At 41.9% G+C, this 25,123-nt stretch overlaps 1 protein-coding gene across 1 annotated transcript in view; it reads left to right on the forward strand.

The window, feature by feature from the left end:
• Nucleotides 1–25,123, forward strand: part of PDGFD (platelet derived growth factor D) — a 183,628-nt gene that overhangs the window by 52,895 nt on the left and 105,610 nt on the right. Inside the window, exon 2 of the mRNA XM_044284926.1 lies at nucleotides 23,194–23,398. Coding sequence (XP_044140861.1) covers nucleotides 23,194–23,398 — 205 coding nt within the window. The remainder of the gene's footprint in view (nucleotides 1–23,193; nucleotides 23,399–25,123) is intronic.

The raw sequence follows: 25,123 nt of genomic DNA on the forward strand, positions 1-25,123 counted from the left end.
AAGTGAACAATGTTTTTATTAGCTACCAGTGCTCCAACTTTTATGTCCGCTCCAGTTAACCATAGCTTCCTTAATGATCGCTTGTCCTTAGTTTTTTTCAGTGTGTTTCCAATTTCCCACATAAGAGGTCCCGCTATTTCAAACAAAATGTATTTTCCTGAGAGACAATGTTTTCATAAGGTAAATGAGCACCTCAAGTGAACCTGTATGTGTTACTTAGCGAGGCCTCCTCTGTGCTGGATACATAAGACACTGTAATCTGAGCAGTTTCATTTATTTGGTCTGAAAATTGCTCACTGACATACTTTCCAACATGTGTAACTTTGTGATGTATTGGTATACTGTGGTTAAAGGGGCATGTACTGCATAAATGCAAGAGCGATGTGTTATTGACTTACATGTTGAATATGGCTATAATGTAGTCAAGGAACGTAAAGACAACCACCAAAAGCTGCAGTGAAAAACAGTCTTGTAGAAGGGGTCTAAGGCCTCTTGCACACAAACTATACGGATTTGGTCCGGATGCGTTCAGGGAAATTTGAACCATTTCGCAAGCAAGTTCAGTCAGTTTTGTCTGCGATTGCGTTGAGTTGTTCAGTTTTTTTTGCTCAGGTGGAATGCGCAATTGATGCGTTTTTCACACGCGTGATAAAAAACTGAAGGTATACAAACAACATCTCTTAGCAACCATCAGTGAAAAACGCACTGCATCCGCACGGATGAGATGTGTGTTTCATGCAGCCCCATTCACTTCTATGGGGCCAGGGCTGTGAGAAAACGCAGAATATAGAACATGCTGCAATTTTCACGCAACGCACAAGTGATGAATGAAAAACAACGCTCATGTACACAGACCCATTGAAATGAATGGGTCCGGATTCAGTGCAGACGCATTGAGTTCGCATGAGCCTCGTCTGAAAGGGGCCTAAGAGAACTGAAACATCATCATGGAAATCTAGCCTAGTCTAGGGGTGGTCTTCTCAGAAAAAGTCTTCTACGGGGGTTTAACTCAGTAAAATATATTATAGACACCTATCTTTTGATTAGACCACCCCACTAGAAAACCATATTCACCACAATTTTGGATGGTCATTGCAGAGAGGTTCCCTTATACCCTATGTATATTGACCTCTTCTTTTCAGAAGACCATTATTCAAAAGACTATTTCTTATTGAACGTGTAGGTGGCCATCTCAATAGGTTGAGTGTACAGCATAAAAATACAATGATACCTCTTTGAAAGATAACCTCTTAGAGAAGAAAATCTCTGATCTAGAGAAGATTTTCTGTAATAGATTTACAGTAACTTTACATTGGTCTCTTTCTTTGGAGAATCAGCCTCTAGAGAGCAATTATGGTAAGTCTTGGTAGTCATAACCTATACATAAGCTCGAGACGAAGTCTTATCTGTCATGCCTGATGCAGAGACAGAAAACCATGTGCTAACTTAGTAAATGAACTGAAGGAAGTGCCCTTCCTGTGTCAGACCAAACATTGGAATGGAGGTTCTTGGATGTGAAATTAGGCCAATGGACAGCATTCTAAATTAAAGTACATTAGTAAGATTTATTGTAGGAACTTCTTATTAGTGATGAGTTAATTTATTAAAATTCCATTCAGATTCAATTCAGCTGAACTGGTTAGGCGATTTGATTAGGGTCTGAATACATTTGATCTCAATTGAAAGTACTCCAATTACCCTCAAAAAGTTGTGGATAGCGAGTCTTACAGTCAGGCACTGGTTTACACCGGAGAACTGTCAAATAATAATATAAGAAAAATGTATATATTAAATATGGTGTCTTCTAGGACTGCATGCAACTCAATTCAAGCTCTTTAATAATAAACTAGCATTAATAATCTTAAAGTGACAGTGACATATGATTATGAGTAAATGCTTGTCTTCTGGTGGTAACAAACAGCCTATTTAAACAACAAACTGCACTGTAGGATTTTTTTTACATTAAAAAAAGGTTAGAAAATGTTTACTTTTTGGCAGCAAATGCTTGCCAGTGTGTATGTACACATACTGCCTGAGGTCATGCAATTCTCTTTCTTCATCTTTCATGTATTCTGATCTGATTTTTTTTTGGGGAATTTGCCCAAATCAAATTCCTAAAAATTTGCATTCAGATTTCACCCAAGTTTTGGGAAAATGCGAGTTAAATTTGGTTACTTTAGAAACAATTTGCTCTAGTGATGAGTGATTTGGTTCGTCCTGTTAAGGATGAACCCGCTTCATTCATCATATTATTGATATTATTATGGTCCAGGGAATGCCTTAACTGCGCTGTTGGAATGTATTCATTACAATAAGGGCAGATTAAGATGGCCACTGATATTACAAGACCATCTTACCCTTGCGCATGCTCCATTACTGTGAGTAGCGACAAATGCGCAAATATACTTCATTACAAATCTGAACCAGGATCTGTTATGATTGTGGCATGTGCCACTAATGTCACGGAAGGTGTACAGGAAACAAGACAATGCAAAATGAATATATGACTCACTGGATCCAAAACTAAGGAACAAAAGGGAGACCCCTGCATAAGACCTGGCACTCTCCCTGACTGCTCAGCCTATGCGAACACCCCAATGGTGGATGATCGCATATCCTCGTACCTCGACTATATAACACCTGAACACCCTACAATAGTAGGGGACACGACCACCGGCTCCCTACACTAGACACGGAGGGAGTCAGGGTCACCTGGGATCCAGCAAACAGAAAATCACAAATGAATGTACAACACTTATCTTGTAGAAGACTGGGAAATAGGATCAGCATGCACACACACTCCAGGAAGTTGTATAAACCGCACACTAATGCATTATGGGGAGGAATTTAAAGGGAAGCAATCAGTCCAACTACAAGACAGCTGAGAGAGGCTAACGAGATGAGGAACTGAAAACCAAAACAAAGAAAGCTCAAGGAGGAGGTTCTGAAAGGCATCTGTCAGAGCTTCTCAGATGTCTGGTTGTGACACTAATCTCGGGTTCATAATGAATGCATTCCAACAGCGCAGAAAAGGTATTTCTTGGACCACATTAGCAATAATGTAATGAACAAATCGGGTTCATCTGTAGCGGGATAAACCCATTCGCTTATCACCAATTGTTCATCTCTACTTCTTATCTCACCAGACAGCCCCTTCAAAAGTTTAGGGTCAAAGCAAAGAGGGATACACATAGTGGTATTCAGGGCCCATATTAATATTATTATTATTTTTTTTTTTTAGCCCAAAAAGTTTGAATCAGGAATATATGGGAAGTGCAGAGACTGAGACGGGCAACAAAAATGGTGAAGGGTCTTAAGCATAAAACATACCAGGATAAACTTAAAGAACTTAATCTGTATAGCCTTGAGGAAAGAAGGGAAAGGGGAACATGATCGAAACCTTTATATATGTTAAAGGTTTAAATAACGTTTAGGAGGGAAGCGTACTCAATAAGAAGCTAAACACAAGAACAAGGGGGCGCAATATGAAATTAGATAGGGGTAAGATTTGGAGCAATATTAGGAAATATTATTTTACAAAAGAGTGGTTGAAACTTAGAACAAACTCCCAGCACATGTGGTTGGGAAATTTAAACCTGTCTAAGATAAACACATGTATATACTTAGAATAAATAAACAATATAAGGGCAAACTAGATGGTCCAGGTGATCTTTTTCTGCCATCAAACTTCTAAGTTATGGGTATGTGGGTATATAGTGGAGATAATGTAGCTATCACCTCTATTACAGTATACAGTACTTTGGGAATGTTTGTAAAACCCTATTTTTTTGTTTATTTTTTTTTGGGGGGGGGGGGGCATGATCAGTATCTGATCAGTAGTGGTCTGACACCTGGGACCCCCATCGATCAGCTGTTTGAGAAGGCAGCAGACACTCCTGTGAGCTCTGCGGCCTTCTCGCTGCTTTCCCTAGGTCAGTGATGACATGTTCATGTGTCACTTGGCCTAGGAGCAGCTCAGCCCATTCAAGCGAACGGGGCTGAGCTGCGATACGATACCAAGCACAGCCACTATACAATGTACGGCGCTGTGCTTGGTGAGTAAGGAGAAGGCAGCGGCGCTCACAGGAGCACTGGTGCCTTCTTAAACAGCTAATTGGCGAAGGTCCTGGGTGTTGGACCCCCACCGATCAGATACTGATGACCTATCCAGTGGTCATCCTTAAAAAAGAAATATTGGAAAACCCTTTTAATGGAAGCTGAATTTAAAAAGCTACGACTGACAGCAGTTTGAGTCTCAGCGGACCACTTTAATTTATGTTTATTAAGATAAACAGTACAAATGTACAAAGGCAGTCAGTTTTCTATGACTGTTCTGTAATTAGAGCCAAGCCTCAATATGTGGGAGTTTCCGTTTGTTTTCATTGACTCCCCTGATAACTTGAGACAATTTGCCTATTTTTCCTCTTCATTGAGTTAAAATATTTAGTATTCTAAGGATCCTCATATTTTCTTCTTCACGGTAGACTATTTGCCTTGATGACTTCTTGATTTTGAGAAGAAAACTATGTTTACACGGTGCAGAACAAACACCGGCAGTCGTCACAAGTAAGAAATGGAATCATATTTTCTTTTGATGCTGCTTATCAGGAAGACAAATTCGTTTACGTGATTAATGGATTTTTATGCTGCTCTTTCTGTGTGGTTAAAAATTAAAATAGCTCAGTCGCATCCATGCATTTCAGGACATACATCCATGGAGGGTTTTTCAGGTCATTTTGTTGGAAGAAACTCAATGGAGGAAATTTGGGGGGAAGGGAGTGGGGGCTTAAAAAATCTTTAAAAATGTTTTAAACAATTTTTCATATGTCTGGTTAAAATCATGTGTGACTAAAAAAGTGCTCTATAGATATGTAATGTATACAACTGCTCGTATAAAAGATATCATGCGTCTTCAGTGTATGTCGCCAGGTTTTATGGGAAGTGGACGTGGGCATTACAGGAAGCTAGGCGCCAACTCTGGACGTCAGTCGGCCTATTTGCATGAATTGTGTGGATCTTGTAAAAACTGTATTTTCTCATTAAAATAAATTGTTATAGTGCATTAAAAAAATGGTGACTTGTAGCAATAGGTCATATTTAAAGTCAATGTTAATTAATCTCAACAGAAATAGATATATACCAATAGAATAGGTGTCCACAGTGTGAAAATAAGTATTAGCATAGCGTATATGGACCCTAAATATAACTTTTACTAATTATAGTTAATATAAAATGAATCACCCTATGATACCTGGGTGACCTCAATGAATATATAAGGACAAAGATATCGCCCAGCTACCACTGTGAATGGTGAATTCAATGCCGTATAGATAGTACAATAACTACATAGGCACTTATGACATAGGCTATGGTATGGACCGAGAGAAGGTTATTGGCACTTAGATGGGTGCTAGGGAATATCTCTCCTTGTACAAGCCCTAAATTATCCTTTGCCCAGGGATAATCCCTGATGGTGGGATTTCCCTGTCCCCGTACCTGCCCTGTCTGGCCCTGTACAACCCTATATATTTGGAAGAAAAAACAATGATGTCACAATATTTATAACCTCTACGCGTTTCCCTCACCAGGGCTCATCAGGGGGTTGGTTAAAGATGGATATATACAGTCAGGTCCATAAATATTAGGACATCGACACAATTATAACATTTTTGGCTCTATACACCACCACAATGGATTTGAAATGAAACGAACAAGATGTGCTTTAACTGCAGACTGTCAGCTTTAATTTGAGGGTATTTACATCCTAATCAGGTTAATGGTGTAGGAATTACAACAGTTTGCATATGTGCCTCCCACTTGTTAAGGGACCAAACGTAATGGGACTATTGGCTTCTCAGCTGTTCCATGGCCAGGTGTGTCTTATTCCCTCATTATTCCAATTACAATGAGCAGATAAAAAGTTTTGTCACCTTACATCACTAAAAGTGCAACATCAAGCGATCAAAAAGGTGTATGCCCCTCACCCCGCAAAAAATAAACCCCTACATAGGACAATCACCCACATTTGTTTTTAAAACTATGCTTTTATTGTGTTAAATGTAAAAAATTAATTAAAAAAAGTATACATATTAGGTATTGCTGCATCCGTAACAACCTTCTCTATAAAAATATCACATGATTTAAACACAAAAAAAGCCATTTTGTCAACTTACATCACAAAAATTGTAATAGCAAGCTATCAAAAAGTCACTTGCACCCCAAAATTGTACCAATCAAACCGCAACCTACTCTACCTAAGAGAATCACCCAAAAAATTAAAAACTATGGCTCTGAGACTATGGTGACAATAAAACATGATTTATTTTTTTGTTTCAAAAATGATATTAGTGTATAAAACCTAAATAAATAAAAAAAAGAAAACATATTAGGTATTGCCGCATCCGTAACAACCTTCTCTATAAAAATATCACATGATTTAACCACTCAGATGAACACCGTAAAAAAAATGGTGTCAAAAAGCCATTTTGTCACCTTACATCACAAAAAGTGTAATAGCAAGCGATCAAAAAGTCATATGCATCCCAAAATTGTACCAATTAAACGGCCATCTCATCCCACAAAAATTATACCCTACCTAAGAGAATCGCCCAAAAAATAAAAAACTATGGCTCTCAAACTATGGTAACACTAAAACATGATTATTTTTTGTTTAAAAAATTATATTAGTGTATAAAACTTAAATAAATAAAAATAGTATACATATTAGGTATTGCCACGTCCGTAACAACGTTCTCTATAAAAATATCACATGATTTAACCCCTCAGGTGAACACCGTAGGAAAAAAAAATGTGTCAAAAAGCCATGTTGTCACCTTACATCACAAAAAGTGTAATAGCAAGCAATCAAAAAGTCATAAGCACCCCAAAATTGTACCAATCAAACCGTCATCTCATCCTGGAAAAATGATACCCTAACTAAGAGAATCGCCCAAAAAAAAAAAAAAACTATGGCTCTCAGACTATGGTGACACTAAAACATGATTTTTTTTTTGTTTCAAAAATGATATTAGTGTATAAAACTTAAATAAATAAAAAAAGCATACATATTAGGTATTGCCACGTCTGTAACAACCTTCTCTATAAAAATATCACATGATTTAACTGCTCAGGTGAACACCGTAAAAAAAATCTATTAAAAATGGTATCAAAAAGCCATTTTGTCACTTTACATCACAAAAAGTGTAATAGCAAGTCAACAAACAGTCATACGCACCCCAAAATAGTACCAATCAAACTGTCATCTCATACTGAAAAAATCGAGCCTCTACATAAGATATTTACTTTAAAAATATGGAGACACAAAAAAAAAAATTTTTTTTCAAAAATGCTTTATTATGTAAAACTATTTAGTATTGTCGCATCCGTAACAACCTGCTCTAAAAAAAATAGCTCATGATCTAACTTGTCAGATGGACAGTTCCAAAACAGCTATTTTTTGTTACCTTGCCTCACAAAAAGTGTAATATAGAGCAACCAAAAATCATTTGTATCATCTGTACCCTAAAATAATACCAACAAAACTGCCACCTTATCCCGTAGTTTCCAAAATGGGGTCACGTTTTTGTAGTTTCTACTCTAGGGGTGCAACAGGGGGTCTTCAAATGTGACATGGCAAGCTAAAATTATCTGAAAATCTGCCCTCCAAAAACCATATGGCATTCCTTTCATTTTGCGCCCTGCCATGTGCCCGTACAGCAGTATACGACCACATATGAGGTGTTTCTGTAAACTACAGAATCACGGCAATAAATATTGAGTTTTGTTTGGCTGTTAACCTTTGCTTTGTTAGCGGGAAAAAAAATTATTAAAATGGAAAATCTGCCAAAAAAGTGAAATTCTGAAATTTCATCTCCATTTTCCATTAATTCTTGTTGAACATCTAAAGGGTTAACAACGTTTGTAAAATCTATTTTTAATACCTTGAGGGGTGTAGTTTCTGAAATAGTGTCATTTTTGGCTGGTTTCTATTATGTAAGCCTCACAAAGTGACTTCAGACCTGAACTGGTCCTTTTAAAAGAAGTGGGTTTTGGAAATTCTCTGAAAAATTTCAAGATTTGCTTCTAAACTTAGAAGCCTTGTAACATCCCCAAAAAATAAAATGGCATTCACAAAATGATCCAAACATGAAGTAGATATATGGAAAACGTAAAGTAATAACTATTATATGAGGTATCACTATCTATTTTAAAAGCAGAGAAATAGAAATTTGGAAAGTTGTAAATTTTTCCAAATTTTTGGTAAATTTGGTATTTTTTTTATAAATAAAAATGAAATATTTTGATTCAAATTTACCACTGTCATGAAGTACAATATTTGACAAGAAAACAATGTCAGAATGGCCTGGATAAGTAAAAGCGTTTTAAAGTTATCACCACATAAAGTGACACATGTCAGATTTGCAAAAATCAGTCTACTCCTTCAGGTGAAAAATGACTCGGTCCTTAAGGGGTTAAGGATTCTGTAAAATAAAATAAATACAATAAGTTCCTGTTTTTACAGAAGTTCATTTGAACCTTGGATCTGATTATGAAAACAAATCTGTTACAGCCGTAGGGCATATCAGATGTAGTGCATCCAAAAATGTTATGTGTAATAATGTATATTTTGGATCCTTTTCATTCTAGTTTCTGCAAATGCACATTTTCTCTCTCCACTTTTTTGGGTGGACTGTTCCTATTATGATGTCAGAACTGTGCTGTGTACTTTAACCAATTAAAATCCTTCCCCTGATAGCTACAAAAGTCACAAACCATATGCCAAATCCCTTTCTCTCGTACATCTTGTAGCGTCTCACCTTGCAATCCGATTGTGTGAGCAAGGTCCATATCAAAGGGGTTATCCAGCTTTTACAGTGTGATGGATTATCCGTAGTGTTGATCGAGCACCAAAGTGCTCGGGTGCTCTATCCGAACACATTGGAATGGAAGTCAATAGGAGAACCCGAGCATTAAACCAGGCACCCCCTGCTCTGAAGAGGGGAGGGGGCCTGGTTCATAGGAAAAAGTCAGAAATTGATGGAAACTCACTTGGACTCACAGGTCGCTGCTGGGAACGATACGTACGCTACTTTTAAGACTGACAATAATGCGCACCAAAGCGAAGATGAAATAGATTTTAGACGGAAGAAAAATTGTTAGGAAACATTGTTTCCTGTATATTTACTTGTATATAAAGTGCAAGTGCTGCCAAAAATTAGAAGGAAGAGGCACTCTGATACAACCTGTATATCACATAAAGGAGGGCCTCATTCACATTATGGTACAATTGTTTATGTAGTGGGACTACTACACTCATAAATCCTATGCACTGAGTGAAATGGCTGCCAAAAAGTTACGCATAAAGGAGGGCATCATACACAGCCTTGAAAAATTATGATTGATGGCCTGCTGGTGACCCTCAAACATTTGAAGCAAGGGCCTGGTGATAGACCATCTAAAACATTATGGGCAAGGGTCTGCTGCCGCTTTGGTGACTCTAGATAACCTGGGGCCGATCACACGTCCCCGTGACGGCGACGATCCATTCGGATGTCTGCCCTATCAACTTTCGATGTTATTTTCAGCGCAAACCATGGTGACCACGGATAACGGGGAATCATGGTTCGATTCCGGAGAGGGAGCCTAAGAAATGGCTACGGCTACCACATCCAAGCAAGGCAGCATGCACGCAAATTGCCTATTAGGACTTTCCCTTCCTATGCTCATCTCTCCCTGACTAAGGCTACTTTCACACTAGCGTTCGATCGGATCCGTTCTGAACGGATCCGATCATAATAATGCAGACGGAGGCTCCGTTCAGAACGGATCCGTCTGCATTATTTTGGCATATAAAAGCTAAGTGTGAAAATAGCCTCGTACGGATCCGTCCAGACTTTCAATGTAAAGTCAATGGGGGACGGATCCGCTTGAAGATTGAGCCATATTGTGGCATCTTCAAACGGATCCGTCCCCATTGACTTACATTGTAAGTCTGGACGGATCCGCACGCCTCCGCACGGCCAGGCGGACACCCGAACGCTGCAAGCAGCGTTCAGCTGTCCGCGCGGAGGCGAGCGGAGCGGAGGCTGAACGCCGCCAGACTGATGCAGTCTGAGCGGATCCGCATCCATTCAGACTGCATCAGGGCTGGACGGAAGCGTTCGGGTCCGCTCGTGAGCCCCTTCAAACGGAGCTCACGAGCGGACAGCCGAACGCTAGTGTGAAAGTAGCCTTAGACTGAGCCGAAAACGTGCCATTGGGTGCTTTATAGCACCTGATGACGTGTTCCAGCCAGCCAATCACTGTAATGCCAGTAACCAACATGGCTACGGCAAGCAAGCAAACACCTCCCTGCACTTTATTGGCTGCGTAGCAGCCAACAAACATGCAGGGAGGAGACTCGAGCATTGCGCTTCAGCACATGCGTTACTCGGCCGAGTACCGCCAGGTGCCGAGCATCAAGATGCTCGAGCCGAACTAGTGTTCAGCCCAGCATGCTCGATCAACACTAATCACTAGCTGATTGGCGGAGGTCTGACATGCCGCACTCCCGTCAATCAGCTGTTTTGGTGTAGCTCTGACACCAAAGGTCTGCGCTAGGACAACACAGCTCCGTCTACTATGTAGTGGACAGAGCGCATCACTTGAGTGCTTTTCCTATTGACTTCAGTGGGATCAGTGGTGTAGTAATAAGCTCTGTCCACTACACAGTTGACAGTGCTGTGTAGTTCTGGCACCAAACAGCTGATCGGAGGGTAGCCCATCACGTAGTAAAAGCTAGAAACCCCTTTAAGAACCAGAATGTCATAACTAGAGTTGAGCAAACCTGGCTTTTGGCAGGTTCAAGTTCTGGTTTGGCTTCGGGGTTTAAGTGAATTACATAATGGATTCCGTTCTCACGGAATCGACCATGCAATTCAGTGCCGGCATGCCGCATAATGGAAATGTACGACCAGCTCCGAGGGTTCTGTTCTGCTGACCATTCACTTGTATTATGAGTTATGACGGCATGCAAAACAGAATGCCTCTAAAGGCATTCCGCTTGGCATGCCGGCATTGGATTATGTGATGGATTCCGTGAGAATGTAGTAATTCACGTAAACCCCGAACTCGAACCTGTCAAAAGGCATGTTCACGCCACTCTAATCATAACTTTTGTGGATTGCATATGATAAACTACTTTCTTTGACGTCTTCCCACGAATGCTGGAACTTCTATTTTTTGTGAACTACCCAAGCCCTACTCCTTTTACATAATTGTTACTCCTTGTAGATAATCCTCTCTCCTGCAGCTGCACCCCCTCCTCCCACCTTCTCTTTTTGTTCAGTTTATTTACAATATAAGAATTCTAAAGGAACTAAGGAGGTTTCTAAACATTCACAGAGAGTTGCAGGCAAGAAAAGAGTAATGACAGGAAAATAGAAGTTGAGGGAGATGCCACTTTCCCTTTTAAAAAAACAAACAAGTTTCACATATACCCATGTACTGTTATACTCTTTATGCAAAAATATGTATCATACTAGTCTCCTACATCTACATCATGTTATAGGAGTGGGTGTGAAACAGTAACAGGCCAAAGTCGGGGCTTTTCCAAAGGTCAGGGCAGGCAATGAAGAGTCAACATGGTGATCAGACAGAGGTCAGGTCAGGTAGCAAAAAATCTGAGCCAGGAATTGGGCAGAATTCAGTACCTGAGCAGACCAATATAAATTCACACCTTTGCAGGAACTAGCAAGTTAGATAAATTTGTTGCTTAGACACCCTCCCACAGTGTTGCCAGTCACTGGCTAGTGAAGATTAGGGTGTTCACACTCTGACTCTTCAAGAGCAGGGGAGCACAAGTGTGCGCATCCTATGGTCAGTGTTCTGTCTTTATACATGTTCACACAGTGTGCAGTCTGACATTCAGCATAAACCATTCCTGTCTTCCAAATAGGAGAACTGTTCTTTTTAGTCTAACTTGTTTATTGGTCAACAGGTCATGCATAAGTGATTGATTGATTATATATGATTGCTTGATTGATTAAACAGGGTCGTTTGGTAAAACTACAAGAATACACATAACATGTATAAGTATTAAGCATCTATAGCATGTACTATACCATTTGCATTAACAGTGAATGCATATGGTAAAATGGCTGCCTATACATAAGATTGCATGGCTAGCTAACAGTAACAACAACTCCCTGAGTAACAATTACAACAGACTGAACAGCTTTGCATCACACAATATCCCTGAAACAAAGGTAGATCTCTCACCAGATATGCTTTTACAAGGATAGTGGAGTTTGAGAAAGAGATATGCAAAAGGACAGCTCTGAACTGTGTCCTGGAGACTGGAGACGAGACTTTTCTTTCCCAGAATGCTTTGCACTCCCACAATGCAGTGCACCACCCACAATGCAGTAGTATTGTAACAGGAAAAACAAAGTGTAATACAACTTAACATTGCTAGATAGTGCTAAAACCACACTAAACACTTCAGAAATACCAAGACTGAGGCAGACGTGATCTGTAATGATTCTCTAACCCTGCTGGGCAGACCAGTCAGACTGGAGAGGCCTAGCCAGCAAGGGCAGGCTGAGGCCTGCAGCAAGAGACAAGAGATGGGATTCCGGTGGCCTGTTCTCTCTGCTGAAGGGCAGAGGAGGACCAGAGAGTCCAGACCACTGGAACAGAAGCAGTGGCAGCAGTAGAGTAAGTAATGCGGTGATTATCGGATAGTGTCGAGCACGGAGGGCCGCTACAGCACAATGTAAGTTCGGTGGACTACCTCTTGTTTAATATTATCCAAGAACGCTGTAACTGAAAGAAGCCTTTTCTTATTCCAACTATCCATCACTAATGGGGAGCTCTGTATTACAAATAGGTTTTAAGTGTATCCACATTGATTTCCTTTCTACTAAATCTCTAATCATTGAAGGCCAAGTGATTCTCTAAGAGGATTACAATTATTATACATTTTATTTAGACTGTTGTCATTGAAGCTGCTGAAGTCGTTACTGATCGCAGTCCATTTATATTAATACACTAGACTACTCCTAAAACCATTTCTAATGACTCAATGTGACGGCAGGATTTATGTTAACTGTTCAAATAAAATAAGTCTCCATGAGCATGAAATGAACATTGAGAACAAGGGGTGGTGATATAGCGGGTGCAGAGGTAGAAGTTGCACCCATCTGCCACATAGGAGCTACCCCATGCTCCCAGGATCCCTTATCTGTCAGGAATTTTATGTCTTTAGCTGGAATACCACTATAAGGTCCAACACACCCTCCTATTAAATGGCATCCATCAGCAGATTTGTACCCATGAAACTGGCTGACCTGTTACATGTGCGCTTGGCAGCTGAATGCATCTGTGTTGGTCCCATGTTCATATTTGCCTGCATTACTGGAAAAAAAATAAGTTTTACTATATGCAAATGAGGCTCTGGGAGCAACAGGGGTGTTGCCATTACACCTAGAGGCTCTGCCCTCAGCACTTTGACTTTAGGAGAAGTTAGGGCCAAGCAAGCCACGTTTACACTGCCTGGTTCTGTCAATTAAAGGGCAGAGGGTGCGGCAGTTGCAGAGAGCAGAGGCTCTAGGAGAAAGGCAGCAAGGTCAGCATGGGAAAGTCTAATTAATTGTAGCAGCTTTTTCTGTGTCAATTTGAGCACTGCAGAGATTTATCAAAAGTGGTATAAAGGAAACTGGCTTAGTTGCCCATAGCAGCCAATCAGATTCCTCCTTTCATTTTTTTCACAGCTCCTTTGAAAAATGAAAGTTGGAACCTGATTGGTTGCTATGGGCAACTAAGCCAGTTTTCCTTTATACCACTTTGGGGGCCTTTGGAAATGACCCCCATTGTCTATAATAAACACTAGTGATGAGCAGCAGGGGCAATATTCAAATTTGCAATATTTCGCGAATATTTGGTAGAATATTCGTCATATATACGCAAATCTGAGATTTTCTTCTTAATCTAAAAAAATCGGCAATGTAATGTTCGCATAATGCGTGCGAAATACAGGCGTGGGTCACTTTTGCTACATTTTTCAAGCTGCTAGAAGTTTCCTGAGACTGGAGAAAATGGTTGGCACGGCAGGACATTAAAATAGCTTTATAGGGTGCTCCAATATATTTGTGATTGCGAAATCGGCACTAATGATGCAAATATTTTGGCGCAATGCGTGCAACTTCACATTTTAACAGGTCTGACTACATATTACTGATTGGTGCACTAAGTATTGTTGTGAACTTGTGACATCACAGCACTATGTATGTAGCATGCATGTATGGACAGCAGAACCATCTCCCACTAACTATCTGTATTATATATATATAAGCTAACTAACTAACTTAGGCTACTTTCACACCTGCGGTCGGTGCAGATCCGCCTTGTATCTGCACAGACGGATCCGCAAACTGATAATGCAAACGCTTGTATCCGTTCAGAATGGATCCGTTTGCATTATTCAAAAAAAAAAGTCTAAGGCCTCTTTCACACGGGCGTCATGTTTTTGGGCCGGTGTAACGTTACATTATCCTACTTCGTGAGATTTCCCTACCTCCTAACTTCTGGTCGCACCGGAAATGACGGTCTTTTGACGATCTGCACATGCGCAAAAGGATAATTTAGGGAAAATCTCACAGCGGAGTTCAGCTGGACACCGGGACACTGCGCATGTGCCGGAGAGCCTCACCAGCCTTAGGGTAGGGAAAGATTACGGCCCAGTGCGCAAGAGCGGCTAACTACAGAACATTCATCCGATCTCCGCGCTTGAGCAGTGTGGGGGTAGGGAGATCTGATGGCCATTTTTTCTGTTAAATAAATAAATATATATACAGTACAGACCAAAAGTTTGGACACACCTTCTCATTCAAAGAGTTTTCTTTATTTTCATGACTATGAAAATTGTAGATTCACACTGAAGGCATCAAAACTATGAATTAACACATGTGGAATTATATACATAACAAAAAAGTGTGAAACAACAGAAAATATGTCATATTCTAGGTTCTTCAAAGTAGCCACCTTTTGCTTTGATTACTGCTTTGCACACTCTTGGCATTCTCTTGATGAGCTTCAGAAGGTAGTCACCTGAAATGGTTTTCACTTCACAGGTGTGCCCTGTCAGGTTTAATAAGTGGGATTTCTTGCCTTATAAATGGGGTTGGGACCATCAGTTGCGTTGTGGAGAAGTCAGGTGGATACACAGCTGATAGTCCTACTGAATAGACTGTTAGAATTTGTATTATGGCAAGAAAAAGGCAGCTAAGTAAAGAAAAACGAGTGGCCATCATTACTTTAAGAAATGAAGGTCAGTCAGTCCGAAACATTGGGAAAACTTTAACCCTGCTTTCACACCTGAGCGTTTCTCAAACGCGCGTTTTTGTCGCGCGTTTTTTGTAATAGTAAACGCGCGTTTGACGCGCGTTTGTGTGATTGACTGCAGTGTCCTATGGCCACAAACGCGCGTCAAAACGCCTCAAAGAAGCTCAAGTACTTGATTATGCGTCGGGCGTTTTACAGCGCGATCGTACGCGCTGTAAAACGCCCAGGTGAGAACCATTCCCATAGGGAAGCATTGGTTTTCACGTGTTGAGCGTTTTACAGCGCGTTTGAACGCACTGTAAAACGCTCAGGTGTGAACTTAGGGTGAAAGTGTCCCCAAGTGCAGTCACAAAAACCATCAAGCGCTACAAAGAAACTGGCTCACATGCGGAAGGCCCCAGGAAAGAAAGACCAAGAGTCACCTCTGCTGCGGAGGATAAGTTCATCCGAGTCACCAGCCTCAGAAATCGCAGGTTAACAGCAGCTCAGATTAGAGACCAGGTCAATGCCACACAGAGTTCTAGCAGCAGACACATCTCTAGAACAACTGTTAAGAGGAGACTGTGTGAATCAGGCCTTCATGGTAGAATATCTGCTTGGAAACCACTGCTAAGGACAGGCAACAAGCAGAAGAGACTTGTTTGGGCTAAAGAACACATGGAATGGACATTAGACCAGTGTTTTTTTGTGCTTTGGTCTGATGAGTCCAAATTTGAGATCTTTGGTTCCAACCACCGTGTCTTTGTGCGACGCAGAAAAGGTGAACAGATGGACTCTACATGCCTGGTTCCCACCGTGAAGCATGGAGGAGGAGGTGTGATGGTGTGGGGGTGCTTTGCTGGTGACACTGTTGGGGATTTATTCAAAATGTAAGGCATACTGAACCAGCATGGCTACCACAGCATCTTGCAGCGGCATGCTATTTTATCCAATTTGCGTTTAGTTGGACCATCATTTATTTTTCAACAGGACAATGACCCCAAACACACCTCCAGGCTGTGTAAGGGCTATTTGACCATGAAGGAGAGTGATGGGGTGCTGCACCAGATGACCTGGCCTCCACAGTCACCGGACCTGAACCCAATCGAGATGGTTTGGGGTGACCTGGACCGCAGACTTAAGGAAAAAGGGCCAACAAGTGCTAAGCATCTCTGGGAACTCCTTCAAGACTGTTGGAAGACCATTTCAGGTGACTACCTCTTGAAGCTCATCAAGAGAATGCCAAGAGTGTGCAAAGCAGTAATCAAAGCAAAAGGTGGCTACTTTGAAGAACCTAGAATATGACATATTTTCTGTTGTTTCACACTTTTTTGTTATGTATATAATTCCACATGTGTTAATTCATAGTTTTGATGCCTTCAGTGTGAATCTACAATTTTCATAGTCATGAAAATAAAGAAAACTCTTTGAATGAGAAGGTGTGTCCAAACTTTTGGTCTGTACTGTATATATATTTATTTATTTAACAGAAAAAATGGCCATCAGATCTCCCTACCCCCACACTGCTCAAGCGCGGAGATCGGATGGATGTAACCGCGCTTGCGCACTGGGCCCTAATCTTTTCCTACCCTAAGGCTGGTGAGGCTCTCCGGCGCATGCGCAGTGTCCTGGTGTCCAGCTGAACTCCGCTGTGAGATTTTCCCTAAATTGTCCTTTTTTCCACGCGAGTACAAAACATTTTAATGAGTTTTGCACGCGCGTGAGAAAAATTGGCATGTTTGGTACCCATGTTTGGGTTAGGTGTTGTGTAGATTTTATATTATAATAATTTAACTCGCCTTAATCCTCTTGTTCGCACAGCCGGCATCTCTTCTGTCTTTATCTTTGCTGTGCAGTAGGAATAGGACCTTTGATGACGTCACTGCGCTCATCACATGGTCCATCACATGATCCATCACCATGGTGATAGATCATGTGACGGACCATGTGATGAGCACAGTGACGACACCACAGGTCCTTTTCCAACTGCACAGCAAAGATAAAGAGAAGCCGGGCTACGCGAACAAGTGGATTAAGGTGAGTTAAATAATTTTATTTATTTTTTTAACCCCTTCCAGCCCTATTTTACTATGCATTCTGTATGAAGAATTCTATTATTTTCCCTTATAACTATGTTATAAGGGAAAATTATGATCGGGTCCCCATCCCGATCGTCACCTAGCAACCATGTGTGAAAATCGCACCGCATCTGCACTTGCTTGCGGATGCTTGCGATTTTCACGCAGCCCCATTCACTTCTATGGGGCCTGCGTTGCGTGAAAAACACACACAAAAAAAAAAGCATGCTGCGATTTGTGATGCATGAAAATCACTGCTCATGTGCACAGCCCCATAGAAATGAATGGGTCCGGATTCAGTGCGGGTGCAATGCGTTCACCTCGCGCATTGCCCCCGGGCGGAAAACAGTGTGAAAGGGGCCTTAGTCAAAACAGATGCGTCTTGACTTACATTGAAAGTCAATGGGGGACGGATCCGTTTTCAATTGCACCATATTGTGTCAGTGAAAACGGATCCATCCCCATTGACTTACATTGTAAGTCAGGACGGATCCGTTTGACTCCGCATCGCCAGGCGGACACCGAAACGTTGCAAGCTGCGTTTTGGTGTCCGCCTCAAAAGTGCAACGGAGACCAAACGCAGCCAAACTTATGCATTCTGAACGGATCCTTATCCATTCAGAATGCATTGTGAGAGCCATGAAACGGATCTCACAAGCGGACTCAGAAACGCCAGTGTGAAAGTAGCCTAACTATCTAATGTAATGACACAGTAAAGCACAGAGCACAGCAATGACACTGCTCTCCCTCTCAGAACTGCAAAATACTGCAGACAAGGGCTGCGGGGAGGTTCTTATATAGTAAGGGGTAGGCAGCTTTCCTATTGGTTGCTAGGGGTGTTGCTAAGCTCAGACAAAGACATTTCAGCCTTCTCATTGGCCCACAAGCAGGAAGGGAGGTTACTGATGAAAAAAAAATCTCTAATATTCAAAATTACGAATATATATCACTATATTCTAAATATTCGCAAATTCTCGAAGTGCCGATATTCGTGATTAATATTCGCTATTTGAATATTCGCGCCCAACACTAATCAACACCACCTTTCTGTGCCAGGATTTAGAACCAGGTCTTACTATTCTACTTGTCAAAGGGCTGCCAGAAGGAATCAATGTGAAGGGGAAACCAGACATCAGCAGGGGGCGCCATCACCAGTCTGTAACAGCCATAATGGAGCTTTTTTTTCTATTCTATGCTATTTTTATGGGGCAACCCCTTACATTTTTTTACTTATTTTGTTAGCGACTATTTTCAGTGAGCGGAGTCTCAGATATAGTCAGTAATATCAGAATACTGGACAAGCAGAAATGTTATTTGCTTTAGGCCTCATGCACACGACCGGGTGTGCATCCGCGTCCGTTCCGTCATTTTTCACAGTTTAGCTGAGGTCCCATTCATTTCTATGGAGCTGTGAAAAAAAATTATAGTTTACCGTTTTTTCTCCGCGTCCGTGATCCGTGATTCCAGTCCGTCAAAAGAATATAACCTGTCCTATTCTTGTCAGTGGAAAACGGAGGACGGACCCATTCAAGTCAATGGGTCTTTAAAAAAAACGGATGCACAACTGGTATGTCATCCTTGTCCTTGGTGCAATAAAATTACACTTTTCATTAACCTTCCTTTTTTTCCCCCGTCAGACAAAAAAGAAGGAAGACACAAGAAAACACAACTGAAGCAAAATCGGACACGGACCACTGAAGCCAAATCACTGACAGTGAAAAAACACTGTCGTGTGCATGAGGCCTTAAGCCCATTTCACTGCTTAAGGCCTCATGCACGCGACAGTATTTTTTCACGGTCCGCAAAACGGGGTTCTGTGATCCGTTTCCGTTTTTGTTTCCGTGTGTCTTCCTTGGTTTTTGGAGGATCACCAGACATGAAGGAGAGTGAAAAAAAATCTGTCAAGTTTGCCTTGCAAATGATAGGAAAAAAAACGGACGCGGACTCGGATGACAATCTTGTGTGCCTCCATGTTTTTTCACGGACCCATTGACTTGAATGGGTCCGCGAACCGTTGTCCGTGAAAAAAATAGGACAGGTCATATTTTTTTGACGGACTGGAAACACGGATCACGGACGCGGATGACAAACGGTGCATTATCCGAGTTTTCAACGGACCCATTGAAAGTCAATGGGTCCGCAGAAAATCACGGAAAACGGAACAACGGAAACGGAATTAAACAACGGTCGTGTGCATGAGGCCTAAAAGGAACCTGCCAGCCTTCTCCTTCTAGATGGACAGGGCCAGGTGAGATGATGACTGTGCAGGAACCTGTCAAGCAAGAAGGAGAGGGATGGCCTGGCAGCGGAAGCAGGAGGGCAAGGGTGCAAAGTGCAGCTTAGGCCCACCCTTGGTGCACTTAACTTCTCATTTGCATACGGATTAGGGTCCATTCACATTAGGGTCCGCAAGTGTTTTGCGATCCTCAAAAAACGGACACCGGCCATGTGTGTTCCTCATTTTGCGGACCGCACATGGCCGGCACTGTGATAGAAATGCCTTTTTGTTGTCCGTGGCTGCAGACAAGAATAGGACATGTTCTATTTTTTTGCGGAACGGAAGTGCGGATGCGGACAGCACGCAGTGTGCTGTCCGCATCTTTTGCAGCCTCGTTGAAAATGAATGGGTCCGCACCCATTCCGCACAATTGCGAAACTGATGCGGACCCATTATGCGGACATGTGAATGGACCCTTAAAAGAGCTTTTGTCCAGAATGAAACAATGAATCACTAGGTGGAAATATCATTCCGATCAGCTCAGCTACATCTGCAGGACAGTGTGCGTGATTTACCAGTGATTTTCAAGGTGACTCGCTCCCTTCAGGGCAAAATATGAAATGACACCCCTTTCTTCGTAATCAAATTGGTGGCGAGGAACCAATGAACTGCATATCTGCTAGAATACTGCCCCCCGCAGTTAGACAAGAGTATTGCTTGGGGTTCTCTCCATGGACGGTGCTTGTCCTACTTTAGTAAATGAACCCAAAGTGGACACTTACACTAAAGAACACATACTGTAGGAGTCTTGTGCGCGCACGGCGTCTCCTGACATTGCCGTGTGTTATTTACGTGCTACAATCTCACGGACTGTAACGCGTCCACTTAAGATGTCAGGACGATGATGTTTCTGAGAAGCCCTGAAGTGGCATTAATTAAACAGAACATGTCTGCAGCGAGTGTCCTCAAAGTGAACTTCCCCATGATTTGGCGTCGGAATTGTATGCCTTTAAGGCCTCACGCACACAAACGTATTTTCTTTCAGTGTCCGTTCCGGTTTTTTTTGCGGACCGTATGCGGAACCATTAATATTAATAGGTCCTCAAAAAAAAACGGAAGTTACTCCGTGTGCATTCCATTTCCTCATGTCCGTATTTACATTCCGCCAAAAAATAGAACATGTCCTATAAGGCTCCATTTAGACGTCCGTAGTGCATTGCGGATAAGAATAGGAAATTCTCTATTTTCTTGTTCCGCTCTATGTTCCGTTCCGCAAAATACGGAATGCACACGGATGTCATCCATATTTTTTGCGGATCCGTTTTTTGGCGGACTTCAAATACATACGGTCGTGTGCATGAGCCCTAAGTGTTATTATTTTGCTTTGATTAAGCTCCTTGAAGTGAGCTAACGACCAGCCAAGAATCCGCAGGACCGTTCTGTTCTGTAACAGGACGCCAAATATATTAATGTAATGAACCTATACGCACCACTCACCTAAAACGTACGTTCCCTCTGCCAAAAAATATATTACTGGACGCCGGGTGGTGGCATGAATTTAAAGTGGATTTCTTTGTTGTAATTCACTTTTGTGATGTTGCTGCTGTCAAATCATAATGCACCAAAATGTAATGGATTCTGCAGCAAGTCTAATATGAAGCATATAAGTAAAACGGACGATGTCGCGTGCAGTGGACTGTAGCTTTAAAATGAATGCCGTACTGGAGTGGACGGGCTGTGACAACTCGCACCGAGTCAGAACATTAAAACGTTGTCAGCTGCAGACAGAAATGTCTCCATTGTTACCTCTCCATGGCCAGAAAGTAGTGCCATTAATTGCCCAAATAATACCGCCATGCAATGCATAAAAATACCGCCATATAGTGTCCTAATAATACAACCATAGAAAGCCCATATAATATTGACTTTTGGCACCCAAGTACTGCTCAGATGATACCACCATATAGAGCTCCACATGAGTTGGTAGTTTACCCTTAGGGTAGGTTATCAATATAAGGGCTCATGCACACGACCATATGTATTGTGCGGTCCGCAGAAAATACGGATGATGTCCGTGTGCATTCTGTATTTTGCAGAACGGAACAGCTTGCCCCTAATAGAACACTACTATCCTTCCGTGATGCGGACAATAATAAGACATGTTCTATTTTTTTGCGGAACAGAAATACGGGCATACGGAAACGGAATGCACACAGAGTAACTTCAGTTTTTTTGCTGACCTATTGAAATGAATGGTTCTGCATGTGGTCCGCAAAAAAAAAAAAAAAAACGGAACGGACACGGAAATAAAATACGTTTGTGTGCATGAGTCCTAAGGTTATGATGGGTTTCGAGACCCAGCACCCCGGGCAATCGTTTTCAGGAGCTTCTGCCAAAAACTGACACTGGAGCGACACGCCATACATTATGTAGTGGCCGCTTGTGGTTACTGCACCCAGGTCTGTTCATAGAAACATCCCTGGTGATCTAGAGCAATGAAGAGATTGTGAAATCTCTGGTAGTCTAGGGTCTGAGGGGGTGACCTCGCTGATGCTCTAGGGCACGGAGGACAGTTGAATCCTTGGTGGTTTAGGATAGTGAAATGAAAAAATGTTAGGGTCAATGATTGTTCAGAATGGTAAACTGTTCATGGTCCCATCCTTTTGCCACGAAAGTAGCGAAAATGATCATAAATCTGCCCAGGCTGATGGCCTCACCCGCTCCACACCTCCATGTTTCACCCTTTTAGGAAAGTGGTGGGGGTGCCGATGAAACTCCATTTGCTGAAACATTTTTGCACAAAATGGGATTTAAAAAGTCACAAATCCAGGGAGCGCATTTTTTGAATGCCAGTTTTCTGGCATATGAGATTGATAAATCTCCCCCTTAGGGCTCATGCACACAAACGTATTTGGTTTCCATGTCCGTTCCGTTTTTTTTGCAGATAGGATGCGACCCTACAAAAAAGATAGAACATGTCCTATTCTTGTCCATAGGATAGGCATTGTTACAATGGATCCGCAAAAAAAAAAAAAAAAAACGGATGCAACACGGACGTCATCCGGATTTCTTGCGGATCCGTGTTTTGTGGACCGCAAAATACATACAATCTTGTGCCTGAGCCCTTAGTTTTAGAGATGCGCCAAATTTAGCATACAATGAGGGACATTTAGCAAGGCCCATACGACCACAATTGCGGCGTAAAAAAAGTCAAATATGTGTACCCGCCATCATTTGCAACTTTTTCAGCTGAGAGGGGGGGCCTGGCTTAACAGAAGGGGGCTTCGTGCTGCCGCATTTGCTATAACTTTCGCCAGAAAGTGGCGGAAGGTATAGCTGAAGTCTATTGCCAGCCTGTCTCTGGCGCACGGCAGGGCAGAGATGCTTCTGTCTCTTAATAAATCAGGCGCATCTCACGCCAGCGCAGCGAGATCAACACTGGCGGATGGATCCACCAGTCTTGGTATATCTTCCCCCATATGTGACATTTGATGAATTTGGTGCAAGGTATTCCAACAAAGATTTGGCCAAAACTGACTTGAGATATTACCATCATGATAAATTCCTCCAATGTTTTTTGTTTTTGTTTTTCAACAGAGAGCAATCTCCTCACCAAATTATACCAGAAAGAAGAAACCATCCAGGTTGTGGGGAATGGCTGTATAAGCAGCCCGCGGTTCCCTAATAGCTATCCCAGGAACCTTCTACTCACATGGAAGCTGGACTCTGCAGAGAACACTAGAATACAGCTCACATTTGACAGCCAGTTCGGCTTGGAAGAGCAAGAAAATGACGTATGTAGGTGAGTGGAAAAATCCAATCAAAAATTTGACCCTTTCTTGACAGTTACCTGTCAGCAAATGCTATACTTTATTTGCCTACTTCCCATACTTGCATACTTCCCAACAGTCCTGCTCTTCGTAGGACTGTTCTGTAAACTAAAAGAGGTGGAGTCTAGGCATATTTGTATAAAAGGATAATTTAAAAACATTTTAAGACACTGAATAACATGTAGGGTTGATCCTGCTGATTAAAATGATACCTGTCTTGTGAAAATCGGTTGTTGCGTTCCCAAGAAAAAAGACTTTATTCTTTATACACATGAGGGCTTCACTGCACTGAGGGGCGTGGCCTGCACTGGAATGCTAAGGAACACAGATAGTCTAGGCCCCACCCCTTTGATGTCCTCATTTGCATAACACATAAGTCTCTTTTTCTCAGGATTGCCGTAACCGATTTTTGCAAGACAGGTATCATTGTAATCAGGAAGGCTATACCTACAAGACAGGGTGCCTGGTTAAATAGGGCTCATCCTGCTGACAGGTGCTTTTCAAAAATATAAAAAAAAGCACTGCCCTTTCCACAGTGATTTCAGCTCTGTGGCTCCTGTTCCCACCCCTTCTGTTCCCCGCCAGATGGAAAATGATGAAGTGCCATACACACATAAGACCACTGCTGGCCAATCAGTGGCCTCAGCAATGATGTTTATGACCTAAGCAGTCACGTGCCATCCCTACACATGTCACCTCTGAGGCCATTGATCGGTCAGCAATGGTCATGTGTATGTATGCAGCACGTTATCACTTGTCGGTACAGCAGAGACAGGAGCAAGAAACTGTTGCAATGAGGAGTACTTTTTTGGGTTTTCTGGGACTATGGTATTTCTCTTCATGATGTGCCTCAATGTTGGGAATTAATGGTCAGTTTGTACATTTAATTTTTCAATCACGTTTTACATGTACTCTACTCGTTTCCATGGTTATGACCACACTGCAATCCAGCAGCGGTGGTCGTGCTTGCGCACTATAAGAAAAAGCATCAGCCTTTCTTGTGGCCTGGACTGTGGGAGCACAATAGGTACGCATGTTCAGCAGCTCCCATTCTGGTCACCCCATATCTGTGCTGCAGCAGTGGCCATAACCCCTGGATACGAGCAATGTATGATGTGATGGAAAAATGAATGAAGCCAGCAAAGGACAATCACCATACATTAGTAAGTGCCTGGTATTAACTTTCTCTACATGATAAATGTAATTTGCTGAAGTGAGACAGCTCCTTTAACTGCAAAAAAATTTGATGGTAGTGTCCTTTTAAGATGTGTGGAGGTTAGCTGTACAAATGGTAGGCAGTCGGCAGGATTGGATGCAACATAAGGGTTTTATTGGAAAAAACACAACTCAAATTTGTTCCAACAGGATGGCTTGGCTTCAGCCCATCAAAGTTCAGTCACATAAAGCACTTATCTTCAGCCCTCATGTGTCATATAACAGTTCAAATTTTACACAGGCAAAAATACAGGAGTCACCTTTCTGCAGAATCTTGTCTTTTCCCTTCTCAGGAACACTGTGGAGATGAATGCTCCTAAGTCCTCTGCAGACCAACACCAACCACACACTGACAGTGAGTCTTTTAAATTAGCTTCCAGCTGGGTGAGGTGGTAACACAGGAGATGGAGTATGGGAGTGACCTTCCCACCCAAACTCTTCAGTCACTCCTAAATCCCGGACCCAAATTCCAGCTACCACAA

Source organism: Bufo gargarizans, chromosome 3 (assembly GCF_014858855.1).
Source record: "Bufo gargarizans isolate SCDJY-AF-19 chromosome 3, ASM1485885v1, whole genome shotgun sequence".
In the NCBI taxonomy this organism is placed as follows: domain Eukaryota; kingdom Metazoa; phylum Chordata; class Amphibia; order Anura; family Bufonidae; genus Bufo; species Bufo gargarizans.